Source organism: Sus scrofa, chromosome 13 (assembly GCF_000003025.6).
Source record: "Sus scrofa isolate TJ Tabasco breed Duroc chromosome 13, Sscrofa11.1, whole genome shotgun sequence".
In the NCBI taxonomy this organism is placed as follows: domain Eukaryota; kingdom Metazoa; phylum Chordata; class Mammalia; order Artiodactyla; family Suidae; genus Sus; species Sus scrofa.
Genome location: NC_010455.5, coordinates 5,334,741 through 5,354,360, shown reverse-complemented (window position 1 = coordinate 5,354,360; position 19,620 = coordinate 5,334,741). Strand labels below are relative to the sequence as shown.

Sequence of the window (19,620 nt, the reverse complement as noted above, 5' to 3'; positions counted from 1 at the left end):
AAATTCTGAAATGATTATCTTATACATGTGAATGATTTTATTTCACTACTTCATATAAATCTCTTCATTGAGAGAATCACTCTGCTTTACTTAATGTTATCATAACAGTTCACAACCAATTTATTCACCTTTTACCCTTTTTATTTGTTTTTTTTAGGGCCACACCTTCAGTATATGGAAGTTCCCAGGCTAGGGTTCGAATTGGAGCTGCAACTGCCAGCCTCTGCCATAGCCACAGCAATGCAGGATCTAAGCCATGTCTGTGACCTACACCACAGCTCACGGCAGTACTAGATCCTTAACCCAATGAGCGAGGCCAGGGCTTGAACCTGAGTCCTCATGGATACTAGTCGGGTTTGTTACCTCTGAGCCGCAGTGGGAACTCCCACCTTTTAAACGTTAGGAAAATTTTAATATATTCATCAATGTAAAATGAGTATGTAGGGTTTGGAAAAAAATGTGTTACAGAGCAGTTGAGTTAGTACTGTTTTGCAGCAGTTGAAACTGAATGCTTAAACTGGAGCCAGTATACCACATGTTAGGTTGTAATATGCTCATTGACTAAAATGGAAGGGGAAAAAAAAGGATGAAACCACAGGTAACAGAAACAGATGGCAAAATTGTGTCTTTTTAATTTTATATTTCGTGAAAGAGGGGTCTATATGAAATCAGTGTGCATTTCATTTCCTCCCAAAGGGAGATATTCGAAACCTATTTCAAGACAAGTCTTGGGCTTAGGTTGGACAAAAACTGGATTTCTTTTAAAAGAACTGCATGTTGGAGTTCCCGTCATGGCGCAGTGGTTAACGAATCCGACTAGGAACCATGAGGTTGCGGGTTCGGTCCCTGCCCTTGCTCAGTGGGTTAACGATCCGGCGTTGCCGTGAGCTGTGGTGTAGGTTGCAGACGCGGCTCGGATCCCGCGTTGCTGTGGTTCTGGCGTAGGCCGGTGGCTACAGCTCCGATTTGACCCCTAGCCTGGGAACCTCCATATGCCACAGGAGCGGCCCAAAGAAATAGCAAAAAAGACAAAAAAAAAAAAAAAAAAAAAAGAACTGCATGTTGAAGCAGAGGTCCCTTGTGGCTCACAAAAGATCCCTGGCCAGCTTTAGGCCTGAGAGAATCCTTTTTCTTCCAGCTCCTTCCCTGAGAGTTTAGGTCACATGGATGATGACTGGGATATTCTTGGGTCATAACAGACCCAAGACCTAAACCATTTAGGAACTCAGGTTATAAATTATCTTCAAGAAGGGGCCTCCTTCAGCTCCATGTTTTATTCTTAGTAATACCTCCCCAGGGAAAACCAAGACCAGTTTCAGGAAACTTGGCCAGCCCAGCCCAAGTGAGATAGTTCCTCTGCACACCTGTCATTCATGTTTCTATAGGGGTACCATGTGGGGAGCTTTCTCTTTGGCTGGGAAGTAGTTTCTGGGCCAGATCTGTTTGTTGTTGTTGGGAAAGCATATATTCACAACTTATATGGTCTAGTTCAAAATACGATACCTTGCACTTGATAACGGCTCGCAGTTTTCTAAGCACCTTCAGGTGCATGAATTCACGGACTCCTCATACCAACTTTTGGTAGGAGAAAAACAAGCAAATCAAGTCAAAAATTTAGTGTAGTTTCAAATCCCCTGTTAGGGCCATTGCTATTTCCCCTACCTCAAGCCACCTCTTCAAAACACAAACAATTTAGAAAGGAGAAAATGAAACTGGGGAGCCCTTTCTGTTTGTCGTGGAGAATAAGTTTTATTTTTAGGTAAGGAAGAAGAACACAGATGAGAACATTCTTCTGATAGAATAAATGTTTGACAAATGATCCATTTTGGAAGGCTTTGGACAATTGGGCATTTCTGAGATTGTGGAGAAAAAAGTCCCTTCCAAACTTTGGTCATATGAATATCTGGGAAACCCAATCCCTTCAAAGGTCCCTGATCTTAAAGGTTTCTTTCTGACTGTGTTTAGCAAATTTTCCAGATGAGTTTACGAGATGCATTTTATTAATAATAACTAATTATTATTTTCTGGGAGTTGTCTATTCCACAAAATAGATCAGTTTTAAGTTGATGGTTTCTATTTAGGTATGCACTTTTGATGGGTTTATTTGTGCGTTTTGATATTTGTGACTTTTGGAGTTAAATTAGCAATTTCTGTCTTCATAAGGGCTGTTTGAAAGCCTATAATTATCAAGTTGTAACTTTGACATGAATTATATAATTATTTTTTCCTTTTATAAATATACCTCTTTATGTAATTCTTTGGTTTCTTCTAAAGTAAGATGTGATTTTTATGACTATGCTTTAGCAAATGTACAAAGTCAATGTGATATGTAATTAATTTAATCTGATAGCTGCACCCATCTCTTTACAACAAATTCTTCTATGATATAATGAAATATAGGTTTAGTTATGGGCAGGAATCTCACACTTGATAAACATTTTATTTGCTATGAACCCCTTGACCAGCTTTATTTTAAGATCACTTACGTGCTTATAAATGCTTTTCATTAATAGTCATCTTTTAAAAGCTCTGGAAAGTCCATATTTGGAAAATGACTAATACTGCTTCTATGAAAGGAAGAAAAATATAAAACAATAGACCCATGATTCTCAAAACATTGTTAATATTTGAAATTTTTATGTATTAAACTGTAAATGAAAACACTTATAGTTTGTATAACTTGAAAAGTAAATTCAGACAGATTTTTTTTAAACTAATGATGAAACCATTTGCTACTTAAAAATTAGACATTAATGAGCTAGATTTAGCAAAGGGCTGCCAAAAAGCAGGCACAGCATATCTTAAAAAATCAGACCTTGCCAAATAAAGAGGTTCTATATAATATCATAACCTTAGCATATTGCAGTGGTTTCTCACATCTGCAGTGGCATTAGACAGACTTAAGTTCAATAATCAACCTTCCCCCGCAGATGCATTACTTAACCTCTTCGTAGTTTGCTTAATTTGAAAATGGGGCCATAATATAATAGTACCCACTTGCAGTTGTTATGCAGGTTAGAGTTCATATATGTTAATACAATGCCCACCTCATAATAAACAACTAATAAACATTCATCTCTATTATTATCATATTTATTATTAAAACTACATCCAGCTTGAAATTGTGTGTGTGCACATGCACTTAGACACACGTGCAGAATGTGCTTGCAGCCACATCCTCCTGCATCAAGGAAGAGCATAGTCACCAATCAGGACCACAGTAGAGTCCATTCTCTGTAGCAAGTATGTAGCATGTACGTGGTACATACGTAGTACTCAGGTAGTGTTCTTGTTCATTTTACATTATGGGTTGCTGAATTCAGCAATCCATGAAGATGCCAAAAAAAGAATTTTCATGGCAAATTTGTGTCCTACTGCACAATTTCAGTGAAATAAAATGCAGACTCGAGTGCTGCACCCTGTCCCCATGTGGGAGGGTAAATAGCAGAAGCTCCAATTCTTAACTACTTCCCCGGCGCCGCCGTAATGATGGAGTGGGACACGCTACCTTGATAAAAGCTATTCGGGAAGCAACTGCATTTATTTTACCTCCTGTGCTATTTGCGGAGAAGAGCTGAAGAGTAGTTTGTTTTGCCTGGAATGAACTACTTTATGAATTTTAATGTGTGATATAATATTAAAAGCTAAACCAGGATTAAAGAAGCTTTTTTTGGTGCTAAGCTAAAATAGTACTTAGTAGAGTGAGGTATAAAAGATTTTTGTTTCCATTTTTACCTGGGGAAAAAATTCAGGTTTCATATTTTTGAAAAGCTGTCCAAGTCAGTTCCCCTTAAGCAATAGCTTGTGTTTAGGAAAAAATGTGATTCCAGAATTCTAATAGCTTATCTATGATAAGATGTGTATCCAAGCCAACAAGATAATAAAGAAGAGCTTTTCTAAATATTTTTCAAATGAGTAATACAGACAGTTTCTTAATGTTTTTAAAAGTCATTTGTCTCACTTTTTTAAAGGTTTCCTATGTACTCCTCCACTTTCGATTGTGTTGGCCACTAGGAAACGGCTATTTGGTGTTTTTTTATGATTTAAAAATTTTTGCTTTTTGGTTCAAGTTGTAATTGCTTTATTAAAAAAAAATTAAACCAAAGAAATTTTTAGAAACAAAATCACAGGGTTGAAGTGAATGATTATAGCCCACCTCAAAGATAAATTCTTAAACATCATTTTTGCACGAGAAGGAAAATTATTTTAAAAACACGCTGAAACACCAAATTTCCAAAGCCTGATCTCTTAACTATTGCTAAGCAGATCGCTACCAAGGCACTGGACTTCATGCCTCCATTTCCATAACATTCAATTTTCAAAGTGATTGAAATGGCTTTTCTTTTCTCTTTCATTTAAGCAGTGAGAAAAATAGGTATTAAAAGAGACCCCATGGGGTGATCAAATCTATCCTTCTGCCTCAAAGCAAGACCACCCCAGAGCAAAGTTGCGAATCTCACCAAAGCAACTTTGTAGGCAATTTATGGTAATGCGTTAACTCTTCTGGCTCCTAAAGTGGTGTTTAGCAGATTATTGCTTCAAAGCCCTCTGTCTGTTCCTAGTGGCCTCCAGTCGCTAAAATGCCTCTCTGAGTGAGTGCCCTTGCTTAGCAGAGTCCCGGAACTGGCAGGGGAAAGCTGGGAAATCCAGCCTCCGCTTTTGCCGTTTCTGTGTCTGGTTTATTGTTGAGGACAGGCCAGTGAGGCCAGCCAGTGGATCACTTGTCCTGCCTCACCTTCTGTGTTCTCAGTGGGGCCTGTGGTCCAACCATTTCCCAGCATTTCCTGTCTATACGCCCAAGGGTCTGTGTAGGTGGGAGCATCTGACTACATCCTACGATAAAGCCCGCATGATTATTTGACTTATGTAGCTAGAAGTCAGAAGGCACTTTTTCAAAGAGACCCATCTTTACGCTTTAAGTGCAGGGAATTAAATCGCTTAGGATAACCTCTCCCCGTTTTTGATATCAAATATTTGGGGCAGGGTGAAAGAAGCATTGCTGTATGACGAGGAAGGTATGCCCTTTAATACCAAAAAAATCATTTGTTTATCTTAAAATGAGCTTCATTTTCTATTGTTCATAATAGATGTGAGAAATGGCCCAAGACAGGAAGTTTCTAAAGAATGAAAACCTAAGTCTATAAAGGACCCTAAGAAACATGGCCTTGATGGATTATTTTGTCCGGAGAAACAGGGTCCTGCATCTGTGGTAGGACGTTTCATTTACATTTTCATCAGTTTCCCCAATAAAAAAAAAGCAGCTTCATGGTTCATATGTAAATTTCCCAGGGTGATTCACATCATTGCATAAGAAAAAACAAATTATGCTTTTAAAGATTTCAAGTTTAAGGATTACTTTTAAGTTTGGAAGATTGATAATGGTATCCATAAATTTTGCTATCTTCCCCCTATATTTTATAGCATTTCCCCTCTGATCTCTGATTATCCTGCTTACCAAAGGTATTGACACTAATTTCTCACTCAAGATTATACATTTTGAATTTGTCTGTAAAGTCACTGGTTATATATTGCATATAACTTGCAGTAATGTTCTATTAAATATTGTGAAACGTTTTCTTATTGTCTGGTTCCACAAGTCAAAAGGAATCAGTTATATACAGGGGTGCCAAGAAACAATGAAATAATTATACAGAACAGCTTGGACATGCACGTGTAAAATGCAACCAGCCTTTATGATAATTAAGCAAGGCACTCTACCTGTTTCATGGATGGGTAGAAGATTTAAATACGCAGCTCAGCAAATGGCTTTGTTATGGAAGATTTTTTAAATGAAACATAAGAGGAAAAGGCGTTAAAAAAAGAGTCTAAAATTAAAAAGGCCATAGTATGTAATAGCTATTAGTGATACAATTGTCTGTTAGGCACCAGGTACCCAGTGAAGATATAGCACCGTGTGTTATGATTTTTAACTGTGAATTTTCTTTGTTAGAACTGCAGTGGAAGGTAATTGGGAAACAATTTGTTTAGGGTTTTCAAGTCTTTGAAACTATTCCGTTTTCCAGAAAACTTACTTGATGGCATCATAATTCCTGGTTGTCAGCTGGCAGTTGTTGTCATATTACAGATGCAATCACCTGTGACAATGTGATTTCCTTAACTTAAGCGGCGTGATCTCCAGGTAACAACTAAAGTTGAATGACCGCGCTGTTGATCACCTTGATCATAAAAGGAGCAACCATGTCCAGTTTGGATGCTGAGCCTGAGAAGCCTCAAAACAATTTGGCCAGTGGAAAATGACAGACATGTTCAAAATGTTTTATAGGTGAAAACAGCTACTATTGCCACGGAGAGGAATGGGAAACCAGAGAACAATACCATGAACATTAATGCTTCCATTTACGATGAGATTCAGCAGGAAATGAAGCGCGCGAAAGTTTCCCAGGCACTGTTTGCAAAGGTTGCAGCAACCAAAAGCCAGGTAAGAGCCCCTGTTAGGCTTGGAGAACGTTTATCTGTAATGCCTGTGAAAGTTCATTCAAAGGGGTGTCCATGTGCAATTTGAGCTTGCATCACCAAGACGTCACAGTTTCCAGGACTCTCGGCAGAGCTCTGTGATAATATTGAAGTGTTCAGATTCAGGTAACAGATCCTTGGTTGTGTTTACTCTAACAGTCACTGTCCAGACCACGATTTCTCTGTCGATCCCTGAGTTAGTTAATAGTTGTTTCCAGAAGAGTATTATAATAGAAAGGAGGTTTCTCCATCTGGTCTATTGTAGCAGAACAAATAATTGAATTAATGTTATTTCATTAGTACTTAGATGACCTTGATTTCCATCCCCAATACTACAAACGTTGTAGTTTCTTGTTCTGTTCCAACACAGATATCTACAACTATTAGGTGCACTTATCAAACAACTGGAAAGTTTAAACAAATATATTATCATCATCAATGAACTCTCCTTTATAAAACAGCCTGGCCACTGTCAACATCTGATAAAATTATACAATCCTGAGAGCATTTACAATATGATGTGTCTCTAATACAATACTTCTGTTTTTTAGCTTTCTCTGAAATTTTACTCTAGCAACATTGATAGTGCTCTTTGATGGGAGTTTTGCTTGCAAAAAGGTTGTTCTTGTTTAAGTTATAGGCTGGATGAAATACTTAAGGGATATCTTGGAAATGTTATATAAAAATGATTAAACTCAAGCTGTGGACTGTAAAAATTATAGCTTTATAGGCCACATGCCTGCCTACCCTTCAATCACTGTCAAAGTGATAATTTCTACAATAATATGTTTCTTTTATTGTGAGATTCTAAACATCAAGTGCTGTTTAAACATTAAACTGGATTGTTTATGTTAGTGCCGTACTCGGCGTGTCATACATCAGGCCACCGTAATCTCTCATGGAATGTAAAATTCTGTCATGAATCATGGCTTGTATATCGGAAATTACTGTAATTTTGATTGGAAATTACAGGGCTCTTGAAATGTTTCTAATTATGATAGAATGTTAGAGCCGCTTCAAACCTGTGTGCTCCTTCAGATGTTTTCATTTACATGCCAAGACTAGGCATTAAGGAGAAATGTCCTTTTCTCATGTTGCCCCTCACCCACCCACCCCGCACCTTCTTGTTTTGGCTCTTTAGTCTAATTAGGATGAGGCTCTTATAGTTAAACGTATTTAATCTTGCCTTTCTTTCTGATTCGACATCTCTTCTGACCTTTCCAATTAAATTATCAAGAATAACAGATTGTCTTCCTGTAAGGCCAAATGCTCACCCCAAGTCTCCAACAAAGATGAAGAGAGAAACTCGACATGTACTGTTCTGATAAGGGTCAGCCTTAAACCCAACAAATAAAAATAAATATTAGAACTTTTCGATAACTTGGCATCTGTCATCTAATCACCAACACCCTGCCTTCCCTTTCTGACTACAGGATAGCTCTTTATGGCTATAGCAGCTTTTGTGTCACCTTCATTCTTTCTTCGTGTTATCCCCAGTTGTCCCCACCTGAGCTGAGTTTCTGATTTTGGAACTGTTCAGACAGTGGCAGCAGTTGGTGGATAATGTCATGCGCGTGATGTTCTGGATTTTTTTTTTTTTAACATCGTTACTCTTTGGACCCCTGTCCTACAAAACTCCCCCTGAGTCACTCTCAACGATGTCAGTTGGCAGCTTCTGTGTATCTGCCATGCCAGTGTGTTCCCCAGCACCCCCCATACTGCTAGCTCATCTCCCCAGTTCTGGTTGAAAGAGAATCCCAGGGACCAATGGTAGACTACTTGGGTCTAGCAGACTGTTAACTTTCATCCCTCAGATGGTTTATTCTTCACTACTCATTTACAGTAACTTCATTCTAAAGTGTTTTTGTAGCTTTCTCTTAGTTGTTCAGTGTAGATGTTGGCACTGCCCTCTTTATGAAAATCTAAAGATCGATGATTAAATAAAAAATAAGGCAGTCCCCAAACTGTATGTATCCCTGAGAGAGGCAGTCTGACTCAACCAAGGAAGGTGGTCATTGACTTAAGTCTTCTTCTCCTGCCATGATTTCTGTGAAGGAAATAGAAAAATTGGAAAACAAGTGAAAACCAAAAGAACCTTCAAATCACATTGACCTTTTTCATGGTTAAAATTCTTAGCTTGCGAAAGAGTTATTTATGCTTGGATAGTGGTGCTGAGGCTCATCAGAATGAGGTGGGAGTCCCCCAACAAAGGAAGCCCGCTGGTGGAGGGAGGGGCTAGAACCACTCCATAGGAATCAACTGGTCCAGCCCCATCTGCTTCTGATTCTCTCTGTTGGCTTAACATTCATCACCTTTTTTGTGCTAGACCCTGTGCCTCATATATTATCTGCATAACATTGATTTCCTCATTTTACACATGAGGGGCACTTGGCTAAAACGTAGCAGAGCCAACCTCTAATCTGCCTCTCCCATGTTGCTTTAGTGTCTCCTTAGGGTTCCAGGTAACATCAGAACCAAAGTTATCCCCCCCTCCAGGAAAGAGGAATTCGGGATCCTGGACCAACTGATAACAGAAATGGGTGGGGGCTTTCCTTTCTTCATTGACCTATTCATGGAATATGGATTCAGCCAACATAGGGCCTTTAGAACGGAAGCTTTTCATGCCTGTTTGGGGCTGAGGTACATGGTGGAAAACTCAGGAGACTGTGATCCAGGCTGTGTCACCGATGTTATAGTTTTGGGAAATGATTTAACCTTTTGGAGCCCAGCATTGCTTTTAATGTGGGAGGCGGCCCCATGCTACTGTGTATGCAGAGGAGCTTTGAAATGTGCAGCACTATGCACAAATAGATAATGTCTTATGTGCTAAAGCAAGATGCTCAGACCTCCGCACAGAGGGACTTATTTATTATCTATTTACATATCTCACATACCTTTCATTTGAAAGCTTTATGTAGATCCCCTGAATGGCAGGCGGCATAATTATTTTTAAGAGTAGTACAGCCCCATAATGTTGTGGAACCAACACATCGGAATTGTGGTCTGCAGTGACTAATGCACAAAGTATTTTCAGTAAAAGAAACCAACTCTGCAGATGCCACCATTTCACATGTATTATATTATTTCTCCTCTTCCATGAGTAATAGAAATGAGATTGTTTTTAACTCTAATAGAAATGTCTGGATAAAATATGCAAGTGCAAACTGAAGGTAGGCTACTTTTTGTGCTTGGGTAGGAAAGCAGACTAAGGCAAACTTTAAAAAGATGATATCCTTTAAACATAATGTGAATAGCTACAAATGAATACACTTTATATTCTGGGTATTCAAATCAGCAGCCGTTTTTTCCAAGTGAATCATATTGGAATTTTATCAAACATTTAGGCTGATAACATTCAAATAATTATGGGAGCAGAATTCGCTAATTTTACTGTTTAAAAAAAATAGTTGATTTGGGTAATAACCATTACAGTATCAAGGTTCAGTTACTGTTCATTGGTTATAGTGTTTTCATATGGGAGATGGAAATGGAATTTTTTCCTTAATGGTGGCAGATGTTGGAATCTAATTTTATTCCACAGCAAACCCCCTGAGAGCTCTGAGACTTAAGGTGTACGTCCAGCAAGGGGACATTAGCAGCGCCGTAGGCCTTGCCTTGTACATTGAATTGTTACATTGATTTTCATGTTTGCAGAGGTGGAGCTTGCAGATACAGGAATGCAGTCAGAGTAAAGGGCTTTTACAGAGCAGCTGCATCTGCATTGCCACTTGCATTTAGCAAATGATCTCTCTCCAGTGCTTTATTGAACAGGCTATTTCTTTTAGGTAAAGCAACTAGATGACGTAAATTCTATCTGACCGCACATGCTTTCAATAGAATCTTGTTCAATCTCTCTCTACTCACTGGTCCTGTAGAGTTACTGGACTCTTTGGCTGCCCCAACTTCGACTGGTCAAGAGGTGTGGTTTTTCTCACTAAAAAAGAATTTTTGCTTCTGTGAAGATAGCAGGATCAGTAGAAGGGACCAAATCATTCAAAGCATTTGCTTTCATCCATTTACTTTTCAGACACTTTTGAGATTCAAGACCTTTAGGATGGGAGAGAAAAAGGAGGATGGAGGAGAGAGAAGAAAGCTTTAGTCCTCTTCAGGCTCGTAGGTGGAAAAAAAAAAAAAGCATCTTTTTGACCTTTGCATGTAGAAATTCTCAGATGGTGATTGGAATGGCTTAAATACAAGTGAAATATGATATGCCACAAATCAGTGGGGGTAGAAATAAGGCTAAAGATGTAATTTTCATTGCTGGTTATAGGAATCTACAGTGATCAAATCCAGGGGAAAAAAAATCATGGAAACACGACTGCATTCTGGATTCTAGCCTGTCAGTGAAGGCATCTTTTATTTTGTTAGAATCGAATTACACTTCACAGAATCTACACTTTGAAGCTCTGTGCTGATTCATTCTCTTGGAATGTTCATGTAACAGACTTTGCTGCAACACGATTTCACCTGGGTAGCCTCTGATTTCAGATACAAGGAGGCCCCTGCAGCTTTGAGAGTCATGGTCCGTGTTATTTCTAGTGCCACATGCTCACCTAGCAGCCTGTGAGAAGATCTTTACACCGTGTCCTCAGAGCCCCTCCTCTTGGGCTAAGGACTGTCCTTCAGCCGGGATCTAAGGAGAGGACTGCCTCTTCATGCATTCTCCATCTAGTGCCTAAAATAAATATTTTATTTATTTATTTTACTAGGGGGAGGAGACCCTGAGGAGATTGAGGTCAGGTTTCCCTGGATCAGTTTCCTTGTAGGAGGGAGAGGCAAGAGGAATGCTTGAAGGGAGATGAAGAAGAGAAGGAAGACAGCCCAGCATGTAGCATCATAGGACCTGCTAGCATTCAGCATAATGCTAGCATTTGGAGAGACCCTAGTGGGGCCTTCTTGTTAAGAAGGATGTTGAGTCCCTTCCATCTCCTGTTCAAGGTGCTACCTGTGCTGGGAGCCGTCTCTAAAAAGGTCTTCTGTCTAAATCTTGGGCATCCATATTGGATTTAGTTTTCTGCAGTGAAGACCTGTCTTTATGGCTCTAGTTGATTGCTGAACAGGACTATTAAAATTAATGGCTTTAAGTACATACACACTGACATAATATAGCAGTTTAAAGGTACATGATTGTATGTTATGCGATGTTTTAAGAAGTAAATTTGTGAATCTGAGTATGAGCCCTCTTCACATTTATGTTATAAAAACAAGCATATGCTTTAATTAATCTGGAGTTTGATCAAGGAAGTTCGTTATTATTAAATAGAACACTTACTTGCCCATTATGTTTTTGGCAAAAAAATCATGTGAAGGGGTGGTTTCCCCTTAGACATTTGATATTATCTATTTAAACATGTTGAACTGAAAATGTTTAGTTATCTTATGCCACCTTCAAACCATTTAACATTTCTTTTCCTCTAAAATTTAAAACTAAGTAACAAGAATCATATCCTCCTCATTCTCCCATTTAATAAGTCCACTGGAACGTGCATAGTCATGACACATTAAGCCCAGTTTCTCCCTCTTTAAAAAAAAAAAAAAGTCGTAAAATTTTAGTCAAGATTTGAAAAAAAGCAATTTGTGGATATTGAGCCAGCTCTCTGAAAAGGATCCTCCTGTGAGGAGGTCCAAGGACGGTTGCCGCAGGAATGGTCCACTTTAAAGCAGGCCAGCGTCATGCATTTTGAGTACACCAGTTACGTATCTATAGAATTTGCTTTAATCTGAGGCCACTTTTTGTCCCCCAAATGGAGTATAAGTTGGAAAGTGTGGCCTCAGAATATCCTACAGAAGTACTTTTTGGAGGCCATTCTGTAATCAGCTTTGACAGCTGAAGAGCTAACTAATTCTTCAGGACAGAATCCAGTCTCTACAGAATGGGAATAGGGAGGAGATCAAACCCACGGGGTTTAGCACTCAGAAGGAATGAATTTCCAAACGGAATGGCATTCAGTTAAACTCAGCCCATAATTGTAACACTGAGAAAGTTCTTTAACAAACTACCAAGTTAAAAGACAAAGTGTTTTCTCAGAAGTCTCAACAGTTGTCTTTTATGGTTTGGGTAGTAAAGGTGGGTTTTATTTTAGCTTTATCTTCTTTTCTCTCATATGAGAAATGAAAATAAGGGCCCTGTGAAATGAACGAGCTATGAAAATGCATTTATGCAAAATGACAATAGAAAAATTGCTCTGGAAGAAACTGCACCATTAAACTTTCACATCAGTGGAAGGTGCTAAGAGAGGAATGGGAGTTGGCAGTAGGTATTGGATATAGGATTTTTCGGCCCTGCCAAAAGAATACTTCTTCAATATCTTAAAAAGTAACCTGTGGAGTTCCCTTGTGGCACAGCAGGTTAAGGATCTGGCATTGTCGCTGCAGTGGTGCAGGTTCAGTCCCTGGCCCGGGAATTTCCACATGCCATGAGTGTGGCCAAAAATGGGGAAAAAAAAAAAAAGTAACCTTTGAGATTATTTGTTTTCGTAAGTATACTTGTTATGCTTTTCCACACACAGTTCTTTTGCATGACAGAATGACACAACTAAATCATAGACCACCCCTTTAAAATATATATATATAATATATATATATTAGACGTTAGTAGAAATACAGCCATTTTATAATTTTAGTACCTTATAAATATATAAGCTCCAATCCACTGGTGGCGTTGCCATACGATTGCTAAATTGATGAAGTTGTCCTTTTTCTAAGTCTTAATCTGCTTCCGTTGTATGGTAATAGAGAATCTACTCTCCTTTGATTTCTTGATTCAGCCATTCCAGTGGCCTTTTGTGTATTTTTTTTTTTTTTCTTTCAAACAATTCCCTTTTCAACCAGTATGCTTCAGGAATTGGGTTGAAACACACTGTTTCATAAACTGCCAGCCTCCTCGGCCGCCTCAGTGCCTCTGATTCTGTAAATCAGATCATAGGCAGCATGCTGTCATATAATAAGGTGTCTGATCCTTATTACCAGTTTGTTGATGCACAGACTCCTTCAAATTGACCATTGCAACACATGGTTTCCCCTGAAACTAGCTGTGATAATTAGCGTGGTTCTAATGAGACAGAATGTCACTGATCTTGTGCTGAACTGTCGCGTATCGACGCTGCGGATGGGAACTGTCAGAGCCTGCCATCTGTGACAGTGCTTGGCATATTCCGGTGGCAAGGTAGAGCATGCTCAATAAAGTCTTTTCAAACGAATGGCCCCTTTCTTGACGAGGGCTCTGTGTTCTGTTCGACTTGAAGAATGTTTGCCTCAACTTTGTTCTACGCCCAAGCCCATTTTGAGATCCAAATGCGAATAAATATTTAAACCTCTGTTATGTGTTCCCTAAGAGAAGACTCTTTTGTTTAGTAGGTGAATTTCAAGTGGCATTCCTTCCCCTGGTTTTCTTTTTTTTCTTTCTTTTTTTTTTTTTTTTTTGCCTCTTCCAGTGGCCCCATATTGTCAGTTAAAAGTAAAGTAGTCATGGAAGATACTTTTACCCCAGTTTTCAGATTGCCTTGTTTAAAAGAGATTTGTTGGGGAGTTGAACTGACTCATCATGATGGAGCAGAATGATTTAGCAGAGAGAGAAGGGAAGGGAAAGAAATAGTTTGGAATGTGTCTAGGAATATACAGTTTGAGTAGCAGAATGAAAATGGACAGGACAGTTAGATCTGTAGGCTCCAGAGAAAAGCGGAGTATTTTTTTTTTTTTTTTTTTTTTTTGGTAAAGTCCAGTGCTGCTTATCATTCCAAAATATGCTTTGTTGCTTTTTATTTCCTCCTCTCTGGCAGACCACACAGGGCTTGTTCTGAAGAACATTTTCACTAATCTGATCAGGCAGCCAAATACGCCGGGAAAACTGCTTTAATGATCCCACTAATTACCTCAAGTCAATATGAACTGTATTATTAGACTGAGGGAAAATATTCCATTAGGTCTCCCCCTTGGGAGTTTCTCCGCTTTGTGATGTCACCGAAGCCTTCACCCTCTCGCTTGTAATTAATTTTATTTACACACGCAGGCACGCACAAGGTCACACCTGCACAACCGGCGCTGGCCAGGGAGCTTGTGGCACTCCGGCTTAATCAGATCTGTCATAATTACCATTCTGCATGTTTCTGACACACGCTGTGAAATATTTCAATTTAACTGCCGCTACCAGCACAACCAGATGTAGTGTGAGTGTGGCTGCATTGGAAATATTATTCCTCAGGATAAACTCTCTCCTCCTCCTCTTTTCCTCCCCCCCCTTTACAGCTAATGTAGCACAGAAGCTGATGGATCCTGTAAATCTTGAATGCAGCGCTAGATTGATAACAGGCGATTAGACAGTTTAACCACAAACAGCTTGTTCATTTTTCACAAATGAAAACCACATGTGGTGTAACTAAAATTTCAGGCCCTGTTTTTTTTTTTTTTTTTTTTTTAAGAGTTGGGGTACGTCTGTCTGTGTGTGTGTTAAGATGTGCTTAAATAAAAATAAAATGCAGTGGGAAGAAGTGAAGTGTCTAGAAAAATGGAGAAGTTACCTAGTTTTTTTTCCAGGTAATTTTATCAAAAGCATCATCAAATTCCATGTTTTTACTTTCACCAAAACTTGAATGGGAAAAAGATGGTACTCTCCAGTTCCTTTTTTTTTTTTTTTTTCTGTACCTTTTTTTTTTTTTCTTTTTTGGATGGAAGGGATAATATCCCTTTAGTCTCTTTTTGTTCTGTCAGTGTTAAACCTTTTATTTGAATGTAAATTCTGTAGAATGTCTACAGTGAGCATATGTGTTTTCTTTAAAGAGTAGTTTCTCTTATTTTTGTTAATGGAAGGTTGTTGGCTTAAGCATGATAATCAAATCCCAGGTGATCCCAAAACAAAAATGGACCCAATCAGAAAATGTATTTCCTAGAGAGATGTGTTGATTTGCAGAATCAGTTTGAAAGGTAGAGCTGAAAACCAATGAATTCTATTTCTGCAGAAATGTTGGAGATAAACCAGCAGAAAATGCAAGTGCTTTAGATAACCATATAAGGTCAAAGTTATCACCAGTCTCCAAAGAATCTAGCCATAAAAAAATTAAAGTATTGGAGCCGTAAGAAGGCAAATACGCTGGTGGAAAACTAAAATTATGAGAGAAAGAAATAGGATCAACGGTGATTTGGAATCATACCTCTAGAGAAGGTTCAAACCATCCACTTTAGAGAACATTTAAAACATAGATGGAGCTAGTTAAAAGTCTTTTAATGCCAAATAAAGTACATTCTTTTTCTTTTTATCTTTATTTTTGTTTTACTACTGAAGTTATGAGCCTCATTTGGAAGCTCCTTAACATTCTGTGGTGACTCCTATTATCTAAGTCTGGTAAGAGGTGCCATTTCCCATCGAATAGTGAGGTTTTCCCCTTTGTTTCCTTTCTTTAACCATTTCCTTCTTCCTTATTTTCTTACATTAAAAATAAAAAAATTTCAATGTTTCACTCTAGTGTTTGCTCCATAATATCTCCCAACTTTGAATCTAGCATTTTTCTCCCTATTTGTACTTTCTTCTGGCTTGAATATCACTTCAGAGGAAAAGAAAGTATTTGCCTTTTAGTTGGAAACCCTCTTCCATCTCAGCTGCTAAGCAGTTCAACATGGTTAATAGCACATCATTAGGTCAGTTTCTTCTAACAGTCTTAATTTACCTTTACGGTCATTTTGTAAGATGCTATTATTGTGGAAAATTAGATTCAAGCCTCAAATCACCTGTCACAACACTGATTCCTGTTGAGTACAGATATGATCTCAGAATCCTTCTTAACACAGAAATGAAAGCACTCATTGTAATCAGTGAGATCCATCCACTATGGCTGCTGTCACTTGTTGTATTTTAGGATTCCCAAGGAGAGGTTTGATATCCATAGATTAGTTGTATGGGGATGAGTCCAAGAAATAAGAAAAGTGGAGGTAAAAAATTTTATCTTTTGACTTTGTTGCTACCGCCCTTGCTTTAATGACCCTGAAGGTTTTACACAGCTACTTCAGGATAGGTGAGGGATAAGCCAGGATACAAATTGAATCACATTTTACAATCTTTTGTAAAACTTGCCACTTACAGGAACCTTGACTTATTTCTTTGTAAGTGAAAGATTTCATTTATCACCTGAAAAATTATCCCTAGCTTTCCTCATCTGCTAATTTAGTTTTCATGTGTGAGGATTTCTTTGTGTCTCAGCACACCTGTTGATGCAAAAGGAAAAGAGAAGAGAACCAGAAAAAAAAAAAAAAATGAAGAAGAAGAGCTGTTTAGGGATGCTGGGGTGTGTATGGAGTATGTATAGAGTTTGAGAATATTCAGTACTTTTGAGTATGAGGGAAGAGTATGTCTTCCGTTAAATTTATTTATTTATTTATTTTGTCTTTTTGCTATTTCTTGGGCTGCTCCCGCGCATATGGAGGTTCCCAGGCTAGGGGTCGAATCGGAGCTGTAGCCACCGGCCTACGCCAGAGCCACAGCAACGCGGATCCGAGCCGCATCTGCAACCTACACCACAGCTCACGGCAACGCTGGATCGTTAACCCAGTGAGCAAGGGCAGGGACCGAACCTGCAACCTCATGGTTCCTAGTCAGATTCGTTAACCACTGACCACCAGCCACCACGGGAACTCCTTTCCATTAAATTTAATGAGACTACAAGAGTCCCATTGTTAAAAGATAATGTTATCATTTCTTTATGGACCCTGCTAGGTCCCTGTGTAATGAAAGATAGTTTTCATGTATCTGCTAGCAAGTCCTCTGTTGAAGATTCAGTAGAAATATTTATAAATTTGATCGTGCCTCTCAGCTCAATCCACCTTCTTCAGCCATTCTCTCCACTGCCCTCAGATCCTTAGGAAAGCGTACAGGAAGAAGTAGTTTCTTTGAATATTTTCGCTGTTTTCCTTGGACCCGCTGTCTGCATTTTTCACCGCATTGTTTAAGTCATCGATATTGTTTGTAGTGTCCCTTATGTTTTCATTCCAAACTGAAAGGAAGGGGAAGGCATGGTTGCTAATTATCTACATGAGATAGAAATGGGTTGATCTGTAAACTCACATGTGGTTTATATAACTACTTGTACATAAACTTCATCTTTCAGAGAAGGCATTGAAGATTGCAAAGAGTTAGGGTCCCAATTCTACTTCTACTGGGTTCTGTAGCCCCAAGCAAGTTGCTTGACCTTTTAAGCTCCTACCTTCCCCTTCAGGAAGGTGAAATAGGTTGGGTCAGACTATGTCTAATGTCCCTGGCAGTTCCAGGTTCTGTTAATTTGCTGTTGAAACAGGTGCACAAGTGTGAACGAGGATGCTATTTTGATTGAAGGTTCTGCTGACAGGTGTGTTAGTCTGGGAATGAGTCACAGAGGAGGTAAGGTTTTGAATCATGGAACAGCTTAGTTTGTGGGAACAAAGTGCTGTTTGGGGGGATCTATAGCCCAAAAGGATTATTTATGAGTGGCATATAGTGAGGAGAACTGATTGTTTGGAATCCAGGGTATGAACTCCGTGTTACTCGTATGAAATGAGCTGAAGATTGATAGGATCTCATCTGAGACTTGTTATTAGAAATGTGGACTGCTTATCAGGAACCTAGCAGTCAGTACAGCGTCGAGAGGAGGTGAGCTGTATTCAGTTGGGGGTTGGGGTTGGGCTCTCTATGTGGTGGGAGAGTGGTTGCCAATACCATATATGACTTAGAAGTTACTAAAGAGTTTCCTCCTTTCGCATGTCTTCTTGGGGTTTTTAACTGGTGCCTGAAAGCCCACCTTAACTTCTCATTTTTTGAGGGGTTGATAAAAGTTCTTTAGGGAAGGATAACACATCAAAGAGGAAAAAAATGGACTCAGTCCATGAGAAATCACAGGTTTGGCTGAGGTTGGTGAAATGGGGAGTAAACAAGGAGGAGGCAGGGAATGACAGCTGATTGGAAGGAATACCTTGAAGCCTGTATTTGCAGATCATAACTTTGTACCTGTGGCATTTAATAGCTGCTGAGGAGTGCCCTTCCCCAAACGTCTCCTTTAAATATTTACCCACTTTACTTATGGCACCAACACTAGACTGCTCTTCAGGGTGTTACTCGGCTGGTTCATTGATGGAGTATTTGGTGGTTTAAATGAAATGTAGATTAGGTGAAAATAAATTACTTTCAATATGGTCAAGGAAGTGAAGGCTGTAAATAAAATATACATTCACAAACAGACAAATGCTATTAGGAAATAGAGTTCAGTCCATGCCAAGCTGTTAGTGTCTAAATTGCCTTCTTTCTTCCTGGCTTGCAATTAATTTTTGCTTGTGTGTTTGGAGATTGGGGGAAGGGTAGTAGCCTAATGGGTAATGATTTTATTTTAGTATTTTGATTAAAGAGACTAAATAACTTGGACCCTTGGTAACCATAAGGACTAAAGCCTTATCCATCAAGCTTAATTTCTAGGCAGAAAGTTGTGTTTGTATTTTTGGATAAATTTAGTGTTGAGCTGTATATAATATGAAGTGGTGATATGGTTCTGTGCTCATTTTCTACCCATTTCCCCTCCGCCTTCTTTTACTGTCTTTCCTTCGCATTTTCTTTTCTTTCTTTAATCCTTTGATTAGCTTGCTTCTGCCCTGTTCACAAATCTTCAAGATGTATCCTTTATAACCATTTGCTTTTGAAGAGGTGAAGAGAGGAAAGACCTACCATTATTTGATTTCTACTGGTTTCCCAGTATTTTCAAGCCTCCCTCCGTGTTCCACTCCCCACACACTCATACATACAGTAATTCCATTCCTTTCCCTGCCTCCATCCTCTATCTGCACTGCTGCTTTATCTTCTTCTATTGGGCAACCCAAGTGTCTTTGGGGGAAAAAAAAAATGTAGGTATTCCTCTCTGGCAGGTAGACATTTCTCAGAGGATACTCTGATTATCTTGCTTACTTTTATAGGTATTGGGATGGTATGAAGTTAACTAAGTTAGACTATGGATGCTTTCATGATACAGAGGTTGTAAACCCATGTACTGAGTTTATAACAGAACCAGGAAGAAGCACAAAGGTATATAGATGTGCTAGTGCAGTTGTCAGTCAGGAAATTTTAAGCTGTAAAACTATTATTTTATGAATGAATCTCATCTAGAACTGAAATGCATAAAGTAGGTAAAAGTCTTCCACCAT

At 38.8% G+C, this 19,620-nt stretch overlaps 1 protein-coding gene across 1 annotated transcript in view; it reads left to right on the top strand.

Moving 5' to 3' along the window:
- SATB1 (SATB homeobox 1) overlaps positions 1–19,620 on the top strand; it is a 94,702-nt gene that overhangs the window by 56,326 nt on the left and 18,756 nt on the right. The window contains 1 exon segment of the mRNA XM_003358325.5: positions 6,284–6,439. Coding sequence (XP_003358373.2) covers positions 6,284–6,439 — 156 coding nt within the window.